The sequence below is a fragment of the Corythoichthys intestinalis genome, chromosome 10, assembly GCF_030265065.1.
Source record: "Corythoichthys intestinalis isolate RoL2023-P3 chromosome 10, ASM3026506v1, whole genome shotgun sequence".
In the NCBI taxonomy this organism is placed as follows: domain Eukaryota; kingdom Metazoa; phylum Chordata; class Actinopteri; order Syngnathiformes; family Syngnathidae; genus Corythoichthys; species Corythoichthys intestinalis.
The window spans coordinates 16,877,705-16,892,691 of record NC_080404.1 but is presented as its reverse complement, the minus strand read 5'-3'; the positions used below and the strand labels follow the sequence as shown (position 1 = coordinate 16,892,691).

General features: G+C 38.5%; 1 protein-coding gene across 5 annotated transcripts in view; it reads left to right on the top strand.

Moving 5' to 3' along the window:
* macrod2 (mono-ADP ribosylhydrolase 2) overlaps positions 1-14,987 on the top strand; it is a 724,457-nt gene that overhangs the window by 102,243 nt on the left and 607,227 nt on the right. For all 5 annotated transcript variants that reach the window (XM_057848773.1, XM_057848772.1, XM_057848771.1 and 2 more), the window contains exon 4: positions 10,033-10,062. In XM_057848773.1, the coding sequence (XP_057704756.1) occupies positions 10,033-10,062 (30 nt within the window). The remainder of the gene's footprint in view (positions 1-10,032; positions 10,063-14,987) is intronic.

The following is a 14,987-nucleotide window of genomic DNA, read 5'->3' as shown; positions in this document are numbered from 1 at the left end:
AGGTCACTGTTCCGTTCATTTTCGGTACAGTAAGAAAACAAAATGCAAAATATAAATGTGCTAGTTGTAGGGGTGTAACGGTACACAAAAATCTCGGTTCGGTACGTACCTCGGTTTTGAGGTCACGGTTCGGTTCATTTTCGGTACAGTAAGAAAACAAAATGCAAAATATAAATGGGCTAGTTGTTTATTAAAGACTTTTGTGCTTTCAACAATAGGAACATTAGCCTATACAAAGCTAGAATGCTGCTCAAAAAGTAGCGGGTATTTAAAGATAATCCAACATCCAAAGCTTTCTTTCCGAAAGAAAGAAGAAAAATAAGTCCTGTGCTAAAGAGAAAAGCAATCCCAGTGACAAAGATTTTAACATGTATTTTACAAATGAAATGCCTCAATGAAACATTTTTTTTTCTTATGAACGGTTTTTAAAAGCTTTATTGGTGGGTTTTCTCAAGTTAAAGCGCCACACGGCGGCACGGTGGCTGAGTGGTTAGCACATCTGCCTCACAGTTCTGAGATCAAGGGTTCAATCCCGGGCTTCGGCCTTCCTGTGTGGAGTTTGCATGTTCTCCCCGTGCCTGCGTGGGTTTCCTCCGGGAACTCCGGTTTCCTCCCACATCCCAAAAACATGCATGGTAGGCTGATTGAATACTCTAAATTGTCCGTAGGTATGAGTGTGTGCGTGAATGGTTGTGTGTCTCCTTGTGCCCTGCGATTGGCTGGCAACCAGTTCAGGGTGTCCCCTGCCTACTGCCCGTTGTTAGCTGGGATAGGCTCCAGCACCTCCGCGACCCTCGTGAGGAATAAGTGGCATGGAAAATGAATGAATGAATGAATGAAAGCGCCACACAGAAATTAATAAATTTAATTGTGTAAGCAGGATGTGTGTATTATTCTAATTATTTAATTACAGGTGTTTTAGCTCGTTTCAATGTGTTTTATTATGTGATTAATTTTACAAATGTGATGTAGTATTCATTTATATTGTATATTTTATGTTGTATAACTTTAGTTCCTATGTGAATATTAGTTCCTACTTGTTTTGTTGTGGTAGGAGGGTTTTGTATTGAACACGGGGCCGTGTGGGTTATTATTATGATGGTCAGTACTTATATAGTGCATTTATCTGCATGGTTATCATGCCCGAAGCGCTTTACATTAGCACACATTTACCCATTCACGCACACATTCACACACCAATGGGTCTGCTGCCAAGCAAGGCGCTGTCGACCCATTGGAGGCAAATCAGGGCTCAGTGCCTTGCCCAAAGGCACTTCGACAGTGGGCAGTCGTAGAATCGAACCACTGACCCTTCGGTCCAAGAACAACTCCAGCTACCAGCCAGCCGCCCCGAGAGAAGACAGCAGTAAATCAACAAGACAAGTCAACTGTGCCCCGATCTACCACTCAAGAGATCTGATGGACTCGAAAAGTAGGATACGATTGCATATTAGTTTGAAAATCGACCGGATCCACTGTATTTTTACACGAGTGACTTCTGGCCCGATCCTAGCTACCGGTAGTAGTATTGACGCAGGAGGGCCGCATCTTGTGTCAAATAATAAACTCTGCCGTTCTTTTCGCGTGCGTCGCGTTGAGCCGCTTCTGGGACGGATCTAACACGCGGCCGCACTGTGACTGGTGTGTTTGGGTCCGCATTGGCTGATTGTCCTTAACGCCCGCGTTTCACTGCGTTCTCGTGGCTGTTGACGTTTCTGGGTTATACTGTCTTACCATGTTGGTCCTCATTATAGTAGAAAAGACGGAGTAAATATAATGTACACAAAGAAACTATAACCCGATCGGCTCACAGCCTCAAAAAGTAAGGGTTGTATTACGTCAGTAACTCGTTCGGTACGCGTCCGTTCCGAATCGACTACCACGTACCGAAACGGTTCAATACTATTACATGTACCGTTACACCCTCAGTCTTCTCTCTTTTCTCCAAGCTCAATGTGGTACACACAAGGACACAGGGCAGAGGTTGAGTCAACTTTAATTCATTTTAACTGGCTGCAAGTGTGATTTAGTTATTGCCACCACCTGTTGTGTACCACAGGTAAGTAACAGTTACTGTTAATTACGGTACACATTTTAGAGAAGCATCACAATTTTTCAAAGAGTACCAATACTTTTGTCCTGCCCATTTTTGGAGTTTTGTGTAAAATGATCATGATTTAATATTTTTTCCCATTCTCTTTTGTGTTTTTTCATTGCAAGCAAAATAAATGAAGATATTACTACCAAAACATTTATAAAATAAACATAAAATCATTTTCTGGGATAAATTGAGCATTATCTGACAGAATTGCAGGGGTGCCAATTCTATTGGCCAGCACTGTACATGTGATTCTGGCTCAAGATATTTTGTATGCATATGCGGTACAGCTAGCTGACAGATAAACAGCCAAAATGCATTTCATGACATTCTGACTATTAAAGGGAAGGAAATGGGGGAGACAGGAAATGAAAATGCACATTGTATTTTTACCTCCCCACCTGGCTGCTTTCATATTTATTCTACCAATAAGAGATGAGATGGTTGCCAAACACTCTCTCCACGACAAGATCACGTCACTTGGACAGAAAACCTCCTTTTATCTCACAGCCTTCAAGCTATGGTGGAGCCTGTCTCGAACACACATTTTCAAGATTTGTCAGACTGATTAGAAATCACATCTTCATTCCTTGATTAGGTGTGGAGTAAATGAAGCACCCCCCCTCCTCTTTGGTATGCATTTCCATAATGTCAAGTAATTAAACCCCAGTGTTTTAAAAGATCAGGAATAAGAAGTCTCCCCAGGTGACAACATGATACTTTCAGAAAAATAACCTTTTATCGGCTTGTTTTTAATTGAGCATTGAAACTTTGACTTTCATTGTTTCTAATAGTTGAGTGGTAATCAAACATTACTACTTGTACTTCTCATTATTCTCATGTTTTAACACTTTACAGGGCAAGGATCTATTTTTGGTCATTAAAAAGTGTGGCCTACATGATCCAGAAAGGGATGTCCTCGTATGTGGACAGTAGGTAGAATTGAATAGAATAATCTTTCTTGTCATTGTACAATTATAACAGAATTGAAAGTGCATACCTTAAAGTGCATAGATGATGAGGGGGGAAAAACAACACAAATCACATGCACACAAGCATTCACTTCACATTTGCGGTGTTTCATGACTCATAATTGCACAGCTACTGTACGCCCAGAACCTGCTTATTAAATGTGGTAATTGCTTTTGCACTGAAACTATTTTTTAGTTGTTTGTTCGTGGTTTTAGTAACTTGAAGCGTGCGCCTGATGGTACGAGTTCAAAGTGTGAGTGTTGGAAGAGTCCTTAATTTTGGGGCGCTTGAGGCAGCAGGAACTGTACTCAATTATATTTATATTTTCTTTATGATTAATAATTTTTCACTTGATCTATTATATATTTTTAATTACCATTTTGTTGTGTTTCTGAACCTATATAAAATTACAAATGAATAAAATATTAATTTAACAATTTAAAAAACCGAAATACACTTCGGTTACGTTTTCCTAATAACATTCTAAAGATGAGGAATGATGAATAAAAAAATCATTTGTAACAAATTATATTTTTCAAAATTCCGTTTATTTTGAATAAAATAATAATGAAAAAAAAAACATTTGAAATAAAGCGAGCAATTGCAGTTAAAAAAATATATACCGGTTTTAAAAATGAGAAATTATGTACATTTTTGTTTAATATTTACCATTTACTCATCGCCTGTCAATGACGACAATAGACACCCAATTCATTTTAAATTGGTGAACTGGATATGAATGCTCATGTTTCAGTGCCACTGACAGAGCTAGACGTACAATCCACTTGAAGGGCTGGTAGTGCACTGCAAATTTATAACATCTTAATCAGATTATTTTCCTTTAATCTAGTCAAATAATTTTCCCTATCTTGTTTTGAGTGTTAAAGAGTACTTAACAGATTAATGCGTCAGATATTCCACTTACTTTTAGTAAATATTACTATTTGTTCTGATTAAGCTCATACATCGAAGTCATTTTTTACTTAAATCAAGAAGAATTTGCTTTCAAATAATGATTTTAACAATATGATTGAATTAAGAACATTTCTGACAAATAAGCTTTTTTCAAGATATACAAATGTATTAAGTCTGTTAAACTTATTTTATGCTAGTTTTCTTATTTCAAGAAATCTAAGTAAAATTTACGTGAAACACTAGTAGATCATTTCACTTATTTCTAGTAGATTTACACTGAATACGAGGGAATTCATCTAGTTTTAAGGAGGTGTGTTTTTGCAGTGTTGAGCATTTACTTTCCGCCTTTCCCAGTTGAAATGGATTGGACTTTTAGCGCCAGAAATGGCAGCCAATTTACTAATTGTCTTATAAAGGGTTGAACAGCTCTTTGATGCATGTGTAGACATTAAAAAGGTGTTAGTGAACATCTTACTCCACCGAAAAATAGAAGCCTAGTGAACATGACATCAAAGTTTGTATATCTTTCTCTAAGCCTCTGTTATGTTATGCACCTACTGTATGTGCACAAAAAAAGAACAAAAAAAAGCCCTTTGATGAACCAAATTCTGCAGTGGGAGAGCTTTCCTTTGTCCCTCTTCCCACGCACACGTGCTGCTCAGTGACAACAATGCAAAGCCATAATGGTGCCACAGAAAGTTGTGGAAGCGCCACAAGTCCCCGTGTCTGTGCTGTGATTGTGCAACTTTCCCTGACATTACATGTTCATTATCTGTTGCTCAACCTCCGATTTTTATCTTTTTTGAGAAATAATAAGCATTAACTGGACTACTTTTGACTTCTAATGATATAGCTGGAACAGAAGATCATTAGAGGAATATTTTTCAGTATGATTGTTCCATTGCCCGTTGTCTGAACTACACTTCAAACACAAACTTCCTACTTTCTGTTAGACCCAAATTAACTGATGTATTCTTAACAACCCTTCCTTCTAATCTTTCTCCTTTTCAAGTGGAACAAATCTCTTTGACAGAGTCAAACCAAAATAGGTTAATTGTCATATAATACGATCACCACTTAAATAACTAATGTGAAGCAACACACTTCAAGTATCCTCAGAAATGGACTTCAGTTGTCATGTGTCCAATTTTGTTGCGGAACATAAATTGTATCAATCCAAAGAGGCTACATTTATTCACCCTTATATTGTTAAAACATGTTTCAATAACAACACACAATTTTCGAAAAACTACTGTATGCATTACCGACATGGACATATGATTCCCGCACCACAGGGCAGTTTTAATTGCTTCATCTGCACTGTTTTCATATAGCCTTGCCTTAAAGAGTAAATCTATAAATTAGGCTAGGTTCATACTACAGGTCTTAATGCACAAATCCGATCTTTTGTCATCTTTTTTTGGTGTGCCCGTTCAGACTGCCTTTGTCCATTGAAACCATTCAATAATTACGCATGCACACTAATTCGCAGTCCGACACACGCTGAGCAAGAAGACCCGCATGAACAGAAGCATCAAAATAAATGACCACCCATGCTGGCTGTTATCAGTCATTCCAGGGATATCATATTTTGCTGTTCAAAAAGAGGACACAAATAACCAACATAAATAATCCCCGTTTAGGCTTATGTTCAAAGTATATTCAAAGTTTACATGGATCGATAACATGCACGCACTGTTCGTGCATGTCACACACACATACAGGCAGTTAGCCCCAACTCTCGGCCGTGTAAGCATTGTGCTCATATAGAGCAGAGAGAAAACCGATCAGGCTTATCCTCAACCCATTTTTTTAATGACTGTTGTCAAGCCCGGCCCTTCCCTAAAAGCTGTGTTCAATGCAAGCTAGGCGCTAATAACGCCTAATGACGAACATTTCCGAAAGTGTTCCGGAAACAGCCGAATGGGGCGGAGACGTCACGACAAGTGATTGACAGTCGTGGCGGAGCCAGGTGCCATTGTTTTTTAACGACGAGAGAGTAGCGTTGGGGTTTGTTTGACCAAAACATCACAAAAATGGTTCAAAACTGCTGTGCTATGTGGTGTACAAATAGTTATTTATCGGAATATAGTATCCATGAATTCCTGAACGCGAAAAAAAAGCTGGACTACACAGAAAATGGGTAAAGTTCGTCCGTGCAAAGAGGGCTAATTTTCTAGACACAGCCTCCGGCACGCTTTTCTGTGGTGCACATTTTCCACCTGAAAGCTTCTCGAACTATGGACAAGAGAAATCGGGTTTTGCTAAAAGATTGCTGCTCAAAGTAGATGCGGTGCCGACCATACAGGCGCACCCACCCAAATGTCCCGAGATATCAAGAAAGAGGACGATGACTGGTAAAGGAGGCTAAAGCTAAGCAAAGGAGGGGAGCAGCCAAGCTCGAAATGGCCAGAGTGAGTACTCTTTTGTAATAAAAAAATGTCACGCATTGGATACAGGACTTGACACATGTATAAATTATCGTTCGTAAAATACATAGAACAAATTCTCTGATCCCATTCATATTTGTGTCTGTTGGCAGAGCGAAAAGCTATGATAGCGCAATAAATGATAATTTTTCTATGCATTCCTTTATTTTGCAGTCACGGTGTATCAGCTTCACAAAAAGAAATGCAAAACAAATCATTGGTGTTTCCCACACGATCTGCTGCCGATGTTTCATCAGTGTCATTGCTCCCCTCAATGACCGTTTCATTACGCTGCATTGGCGTTCGTTTGGGCTCAAATTGGTAACCTAAAACACCGATTAAAGCTTCGTAACTCTCCTCGTCACCATTAGATGAACATTTGTTACGTCCTTCTACGTCGGATTCGTCGCAGAAACTAGAAACGAAATTGTCTGCCATCATCGCCGCCATTCAGTATTAAAGCACTGAGCCTTTTTCTTGTTGAAGAAACACCCCTCACTGTCAATTCTGAATTCTCTTTTATTGACAACGAGGGGTGTTTCTTCATGAGGGAACCTGGAATATGTGCAGGACGAACACAATGCATCAGCATAAACAGCTCAAAACACCCCTAATTCTCCCCTCACTAGAAGGAATTATATTGATGCAGACAGGCGCTGCTCCCCTAGTGGCCGGTGGCACTCTCTTCACTTGTCGTGACGTTACGCACACAATCTGCCAGATCTCGGGGGCCGGTCGTTTTAGCTTGACAATCGAGCCAAATTTCTCTCATTTTCCTGTGTGTAATTACACGAAGTGGCATGATATGAATACAAAAGGCATGCGTTTATGGATAAATGATGGAATATTAAAATTTTCCCAGGGCACTACATACCCTTTAATGTCTCACTCGAGTCGGAAAAACACAAAAAAATCGGATTCATGCATATGAATGTAGTATGAACGTAGTCTTAGTTTACTTTTTGTGATAGAATTACAAAATTTGACTATCAGTGTTTCCACCAGAAAACGTACCAAGCCTGGGGGTGGAGATACTTACTGGTGGCTCACCATGTCTTTTCGCCATCTTATATAACACCGTGGGGAGTAAACCCTCTATTGCTAGAAAAAAAAAAAATCTTTTGGATGTAAAATGCTATTATGGGTAACACTTTATTTGAATTCAGTGTCATAAGAATGTCAAAATTATGACATGACACTGTCATGAACATTAAATAAATTGAATAGGGATGTCAAATCGGGCCGATCGCTCCAGGACTGGAATTGGGTGAAAAGGATCTGTTTTTAATTAAAAAAAAAAAAATTTAAGGGCTGAAAAGTAACCAAATGTTCAGGAAATACAATGGGATTGCTGAAAGAAATGAAAATATATGTTTTATACTGTGCAACACTCCCGGAAAAAAGGAAGTACTGTACAGTATTGTAACATGTTTGCTTTTGTTCAGATAAAAAAAAAAAATAATAAAATTAAAAAAAAATATATATACATATATATATATATATGTGTGTGTATGTACCGGTAATTATGGCGGAAAACACTCAGGTGACTTGAAGTTCCGCTCTGAGACCCCCAATTTGGCCAAATTTCAAAATTGTCCGAAATGCATGTGTGATACATCATTGGAAAGCTTAAAATCTCAATTTTCTGGGGGAAGAAACATTTCGAACAGGAGGGCATTTAAGAAAAAAATGGGTTTTTTTAAACAGCAAAACCTGGAGGTGAGAGCACGCAAGATCAGAATTATAGACCCCACTACTTTAACGAGATATTATCGCGTACTTACCTTGTTTCTAGAGGTGCCCAATAATTATCGGTTCGATAATTATCAGTCCGATAATAGGGATTATGATGTCATCCCAACAAATCCAATAACATTATATATTATCGGGCCTATTAATAATATTTTTGGCACGGTGTCGGATTGGGATGTGAGTGTTTGTTTCCACTCCTGTTTTGCCAGTATGCAAAGTTTTGTTACTGTTCTAGAGGCCGTACGTTCTTGAGAGGCCTTTTGGTTATTGATAGGCTTGCTGTTTTATAATTGCCAGGTTAAGAAAGTTGTTTTATGGACCAAGATGACAAAAGTCTCCTCTCCTCTCTTGCACCAAATGTTTGATCTGCTGACAAAGCACAATACCTGTTGGGTTTATGTGTGTTTTAGACCAGTGCTCATTGTTCAGGGAAACACATCGTCAATGATATTGACTGATTGATTGTGATTGACTCAAATTAAATTTATTTGAAAAAATTAAGATGGGCACTTTTTGGAAGTCAAAACTGTTCTTGTCTTTGTTTTGTTCATTATAATAATGTTCATATTATCATGAAAATTCTAGTTTGGTCAAAGGCAAATCAATGCTGAATAAACCACTAGTATTTTTGACCTATATATATTATCGGTTACCGTATCGGTATCGACCTTGAGGAGCATGAAATTATCGCTTTCGGTATCGGTTTAAAAAAACTGAATATCGTGCATTCCTACTTGTTTCGATCCAAAAACTCTATGTAGCATGTATCACTGAGTGTAAAGACACAGCTGTGAATGGCCACAGCTGGATTTTTTTGGGTGATTTTATGGGTGAAACAAGGGTCGTGATGCAGAAATCGCCACATCAAGGAGTGGTCGAGATTTTCTTTTTCGTATATTTACCTTTTTAAACGTTTTTTTTTTTTTTTCAATTTTTCTTTGTTTGGATCGATTATTTATCATCTAACATATCGGACAAAATGCGAAAGAAACAAACAAAAAAAAAACAATTAAGCGATAGTTATTAGGTAAATATCCGTGGCTTTTTTACAAGCACCATTTTTTTCATTGTGACGTAATTTGTTTAAAAGTTTAAAATATGCGAGTGGATAATTTTTTTAAAGTAGTTTTTTTTAATTTTTTATTTTTTTAAACAAAATATTAGACGCCCATTAACGATTCTAAGCTGAAAATGACATTTTGAATAATATAATTAATTACCTTCGTTTTATGGCTGGGTGGAAACAAAAGCGGTTGCGCGATGTCTGTAAAGGGGGGTTTTCTGGGTAAAAATGGTTCGGGGGGCTTAATGCCCCATGAATCTGCTATGGCAGCATACAGACATATTGTTCTATCAAACACAACAGTTGTTTTGTCGTATAATACAGCAGTTTCTTTTAAAGAGGAGTGCAAGAGCAGAAACTGCTTTTTCAGTCTTGTCTGTGTTTTCTTCCATATATATATATATATGTTTTTTTCGGTAGCGGATCGGGACTCTGTATCAGCAGATTCTCAAAATAGTGTGAATCGGACTCTGGTGCAAAAATATGTGATCGGGAAATCTCTATTAATGAATGCTTATGACAGGTGTCATTAAATGTCCTCACCCTAACACAGCCCCTAAACTGTAATCCCAACACAAAGGCATTTGAAAAATGTCAATATTATATCAAAAGTGACATAATTTACAAAATGACTCTCAATGACGTCTGTCATAAGCCTTCATTCATATTCATGGCAGGTGTCATGTCATCATTATGACAGTCTTATGGCACAGTTCAAATAAAGTTTAACCCAACTATGACATTATCCATATATGTGTAAAACAAATTTCTCATCATTTCTGACATTTATTCTCTCTTTTCAGCAAATTCAAGTCTACTCGGTGGAGGGGGCGGTAAGTGAAAGCTCTTTATATTTTGCCTATTGTTTTCTGCTACTTTGTATGAGCAAGTGATTTTGGTGGAAAGGCTTTAAAGTCCTTCCAAGTCAAAATTAAAATGTCTTATAAATTTGACACACGATCTAGAAAACTGTTCTTAACTAGCATGTCAATTTTGAACAAATAAAACAAATAGCTGAGTGCCAGTATTGAAGTTAAGGCACCAAAATCATGAAAAATGGAGACTTCCTTCAGGTTGTCAAAAGCTGTGGGCGTGCGCTACATTCGCTGAAAACATGCCCTGCTCACCCTTCACCTGTCAATCAAACATGTTCATTGCGTATGTGCTAAAATGTGTGCACTGTGAGCTACAGGCTGAATTACCAAGTGCTCCGGTTTGGGTTTAGGCGCATCTGTACAACCGAACAGGGAAAAATAATTCAACACTATATCTCAGGATTTCACTACTTTTTTGTTCTCAGACTTTGCACATTTTCAGCATTTACAGTCAAACAAATCACGGAATTCACTTCCCAGGCTCTTGTCTGCTCAGTGTATGTTCATCAAGTGTCCGTGATGAATGTGACTGAATGTAACACTGAAAACATGAGCGTGAAGTGCAGCGCAACCTTGCACTGTGCCACACTGAGAGATGGTCATTACTATACTGGCCTGCCGAAGCACATTATCATCAAAGCAGTGAAGGAAATCTCGAGCAGCCAAGCGTGGTGTTGGAATAATGGGGAAGGAGCTGGAATGCTGCTGCCCAAACTTCACTTCTTTTCCTGAAATTTAACTTTGTCAGTGACATGATTGAAATAATCATTTCCCACCCACAATGCGATGAAAGCTTTTCGTTAGATATTAAAGAGTATTTTTTTTGTGTGTCTGAATAGAAACATTTATATTTTAATGATAGTCCATGTTGTTTCCACAGTTCATTTTCTGCCCCACAGCAAAGCCACAATTAATATTTTCTTGAGACGCTACTGTTTATGTTTATCTGTGTGCTTGAGATACCGGCGATAAAAATGCATCATTAAGAAGGAAGGGACAGTTACCTGTCGACCTGCACAGTGTCCGTTTGAGTACACACTGTGCTGATGAAATCTCATTGCCATCTAATCACTCTGCCTGGAGTGGCTCTTATGATATCTGGTGGGTAATACTGCATTTTTACAGCTGAGGCTTCTTAGCAGAGCACCCTCCTACTCTGTATCAACAGCAAAGTGCTCTTAGCAAAGAAGTTCAGTGATTGAGATCAGAGGTGATGTTGCATCTTCATAACCTAGCCAAGTTCTCCAAGTGTGATATGCACTCCACCAGATTGTTGTCTGTTTTTGGCCCAACTCCGTATTGATTTATTACTCACCAAATACAAAACCATATTACTATAATTTACGGACTATAAGCCGCTACTTTTTCCCCCCTCATTTTGAATCCTGCGGCTTAATTGTCGATTTATTTGGGTTAATAGGTAACACTTTATTTGACAGTGGTGTTATAAGACAGTCATAATTATAACATGACACTGACATGTGCCTTAAATTTCCTGTGACACGAAAAAGCATGTTTATTTCATAATACACGCGGTATTTTATGCCCCTGAATGATATGGGCCGCTTGGATGTGTGGTGGAAGAGATCGCTATTTTTATTTAGTTTTTTTAATCCCGCACCATGAAAATGAGTGACTTCCGGCTTCGGTCTTGCATTGATGAGGAGGGCGCTGTGACGTGTACGGTAGAAGACGTCCTCTTCACGCTACAGTGTACTGTTGTGTATGAGGACGAAGGATTCAGCTGATTTTGCGGATTAATAGTTTATTTTTCGCATCACGCCAGCCAAACGGCTGCAGAAAAATCATTCTGTATGAGGAAGAGGCGTATGCGCCTTTTTGGAGTTTCAAAAGGTTCCCATTTACCGTGAATATTTACTGTGGGACCATTGGACTTACGAGGAAGTGAGTAAACATCTTGTTTTGTATTATGTCAAATACGAATACATCGATTACAAAGTAAACACTACAAACTTCCTTTAAATGAAGGACTACTTACGTTTGATCATTGATAGGCATGTAAAAAGCTCTCCTAATGCTCATTAGCAGCAGCACGTTAGCTGCACAACAATTCCAGCCACCCTCCTCCGGGGAACGAACTGTAAATTGCTCTCCGCCGGGCGGTTTGCCGATCCGCAAAGACAATCGACAACCGGGTCGTCATGTCAAATAATCCAGGATAGTTATGTGTGATTTTCCGCTTCGAAGACTTTGAAACATCACTCGGTTCAGGTTAGCATGTCGGCTAGCTGTCACGCCTTCTGGTTTGTTTACATTCTCCGAAGCCAGGGAAGGGAAATGACATATGTCCGATTTAGGTGTCATGAAATATCGTTCGGGAGGTGCGACAGTAAAGGTGAAGTCGACAGTTTTGACCATTATGGAGTGATTTTGCCATGTCGTCCTGAATAAATGCATTTTTATTATTTCATATTCCATTCAGCACAAGACTGTTATTTGTCATGACCATGCCATTTATTTAGCAGTTAGGGAAAATTCTTGGATAAAAAGAATATCCTGTAAAAATATTGAAGTAAAGAGACAGAAACAATGGCATTTTGCCGCTCTCTTCGTCGTGTTTTCCTCGTTGCGAATAGTTCCCCCTCGACGGGCTGACTGGTCCTTCTCAAGCCATTTATATAGCTATTGAGGAAAATACTTGGATAAAAAGAATGTCCTGTAAAAATATTGAAGTAAAGAGACAAACAATGACATTTTGCCGCTCTCTTCGTCGCGTTTTCCTCGTTGTGAATAGTTCCCCCTCGACGGGCTGACTGGTCCTTCTCAAGCCATTTATATAGCTATTGGGGAAAAATACTTGGATAAAAAGAATATCCTGTAAAAATATTGGAGTAGAGAGACTGAAACAATGACATTTCGCGGCTCTCTTCGTCGCGTTTTCCTCGTTGTGAATAATTCCCCCTCAATGAGCTGAATAGTAAAACCGATGAGCCCAGTCTACCGCTAACGTCATCCACCTGTTGGGGACGCTAAAGCCCTATAATGGTAGGCGTGGCTAACCGGCAGATTAAAAGACTAATTTCTCGTCATCTGTGCTTTGCTAAATTATTGTATATAGTCGAATCGTCTCAAAATATTATTCTAATTCACATATTAATGCCATTTAAGACTTTTTTTTTTTGTGTCATATGCTCTTTAATGAATGCTTATGACAGATGTCATTAAGTGTCGTCCGGAAAATTTTGTCACCAACTCCATGTCCACCTCGGATCTTTTACTTCCATTTAAAGTGAGATATTTTGGATGACACTAAATGACAAGTAGGGCTGTCCCAAACGACTAATTTTCTCCCGATTAGTCAGCCGACTATTTTTACGATTAGTCGACTAATCTAATAATAATGTTTTTTTTTTTTTTTACTAATTTAGCAATGACATTTTTGTTGACGCTTATCAATTCACAAAAAACATATTGGAACACTCAAATTATTTATTAAAGTACAAATAAACACGTAAATAACAATAATAAATCACAAATAAACAATGAGTTCAAATGCTGATAGAATTAACTAGTGTAGCATCCCGATTGAAAAGATGGTCTCTTAAACTGATGGTTTACAACTTTTATTCCATCCTTGATGTAAACACACCGTAAGAGCTACGGTGCACACAAATAAAGCAACACAATTAGAAATTAACAAAAACTTTTCACCTTTTTCCTTTTAAACCTTATTTATATATCAATGAATTGCCTATATGAATTGCCTTTACCTTATTACCTTATCATTGACAATCTCTCCCTTGAGTGCAATGACTGTATATACTGTATATATTTATGACCTTTTAACCTTATATAATTTTCTATACATTAAAATAAACCATAACATGAAATAAACCTTTCAATAAGCATTAAGAACAATACTAATAGCACTTATAGGCCCATTGTCAATGAAACATTATTATTTAGTAAGGCGACAGCACCCTCTGGTGTACAAAAAATGAAAAAAAAAAAAAATTACAAACTGCGTGAAGGCGCTTGAGGTGTTTATTCACGGCCGACGCGCAGCCAAGCTTGGCACTGAAGAGACAGGACAGAAGAGTGTACTCTCCTTTGTTTCTTTGAAATAAGTCAATGTTTTGGACACTCTGGTGCGCTTTTTTTGGCTTTGTGCCGCTTTCCCCGCTTGCAAACAGAGCATCCGACACTCTAACTTTCCACGCATGTATTTTTTTTAACCCTTCATTAACCGTCGGCGGGATGTTGTGCTCGTCGACGGATTTATGTCATCGATGACGTCGACTATGTCGACTGGTCGGGACAGCTCTACTCATAAGCGTTCATTAAAGTGCTTATGACACAAAAAAACATGTTAATTTCATATTACACTTGGTATTTTATGCTCTTGAATGAAATGGGCTGCTTGGATGTGTGAGGAAGTAATCAATATATTTATTCAATTTTTTTTAATCCCACACAACGAAAATGAGAGACTTCCAGCCACGGTCACTGATTAAGGAAGAAGGCGAATGTGACGTCAGCGGATTAATCATCTTCACAATACAGCCGTTATTATTGTATGTAGAAGGACTGCGGATTCAGCTGATTTTGCGGATTAATTCATTTATTTTTTTGCATCACGCCAGCCCAAAGTGCTGTAGGCTTTCGTTGCTAGGCTTTTGTTGCTACACCAGGGAGAGTGGTGTGAGGCTTTTTGGATTTCCAGAAGATCCTGTTCCCGCAAAGAAAGTGCAAAACAAGTCCGACAATCAAGAGACCATTGGACGGATGACTCAGTGAGTACGCTACGTGTTATATGCCGAAACTTGCTCGCCGCCGGGGGCTGGTCAATCGGTGAAGACAATCAACCCCACCGCCATGTGTGACATGAGTTGGGGTAGTTTTGTGTGATTTTTCGTTTACGA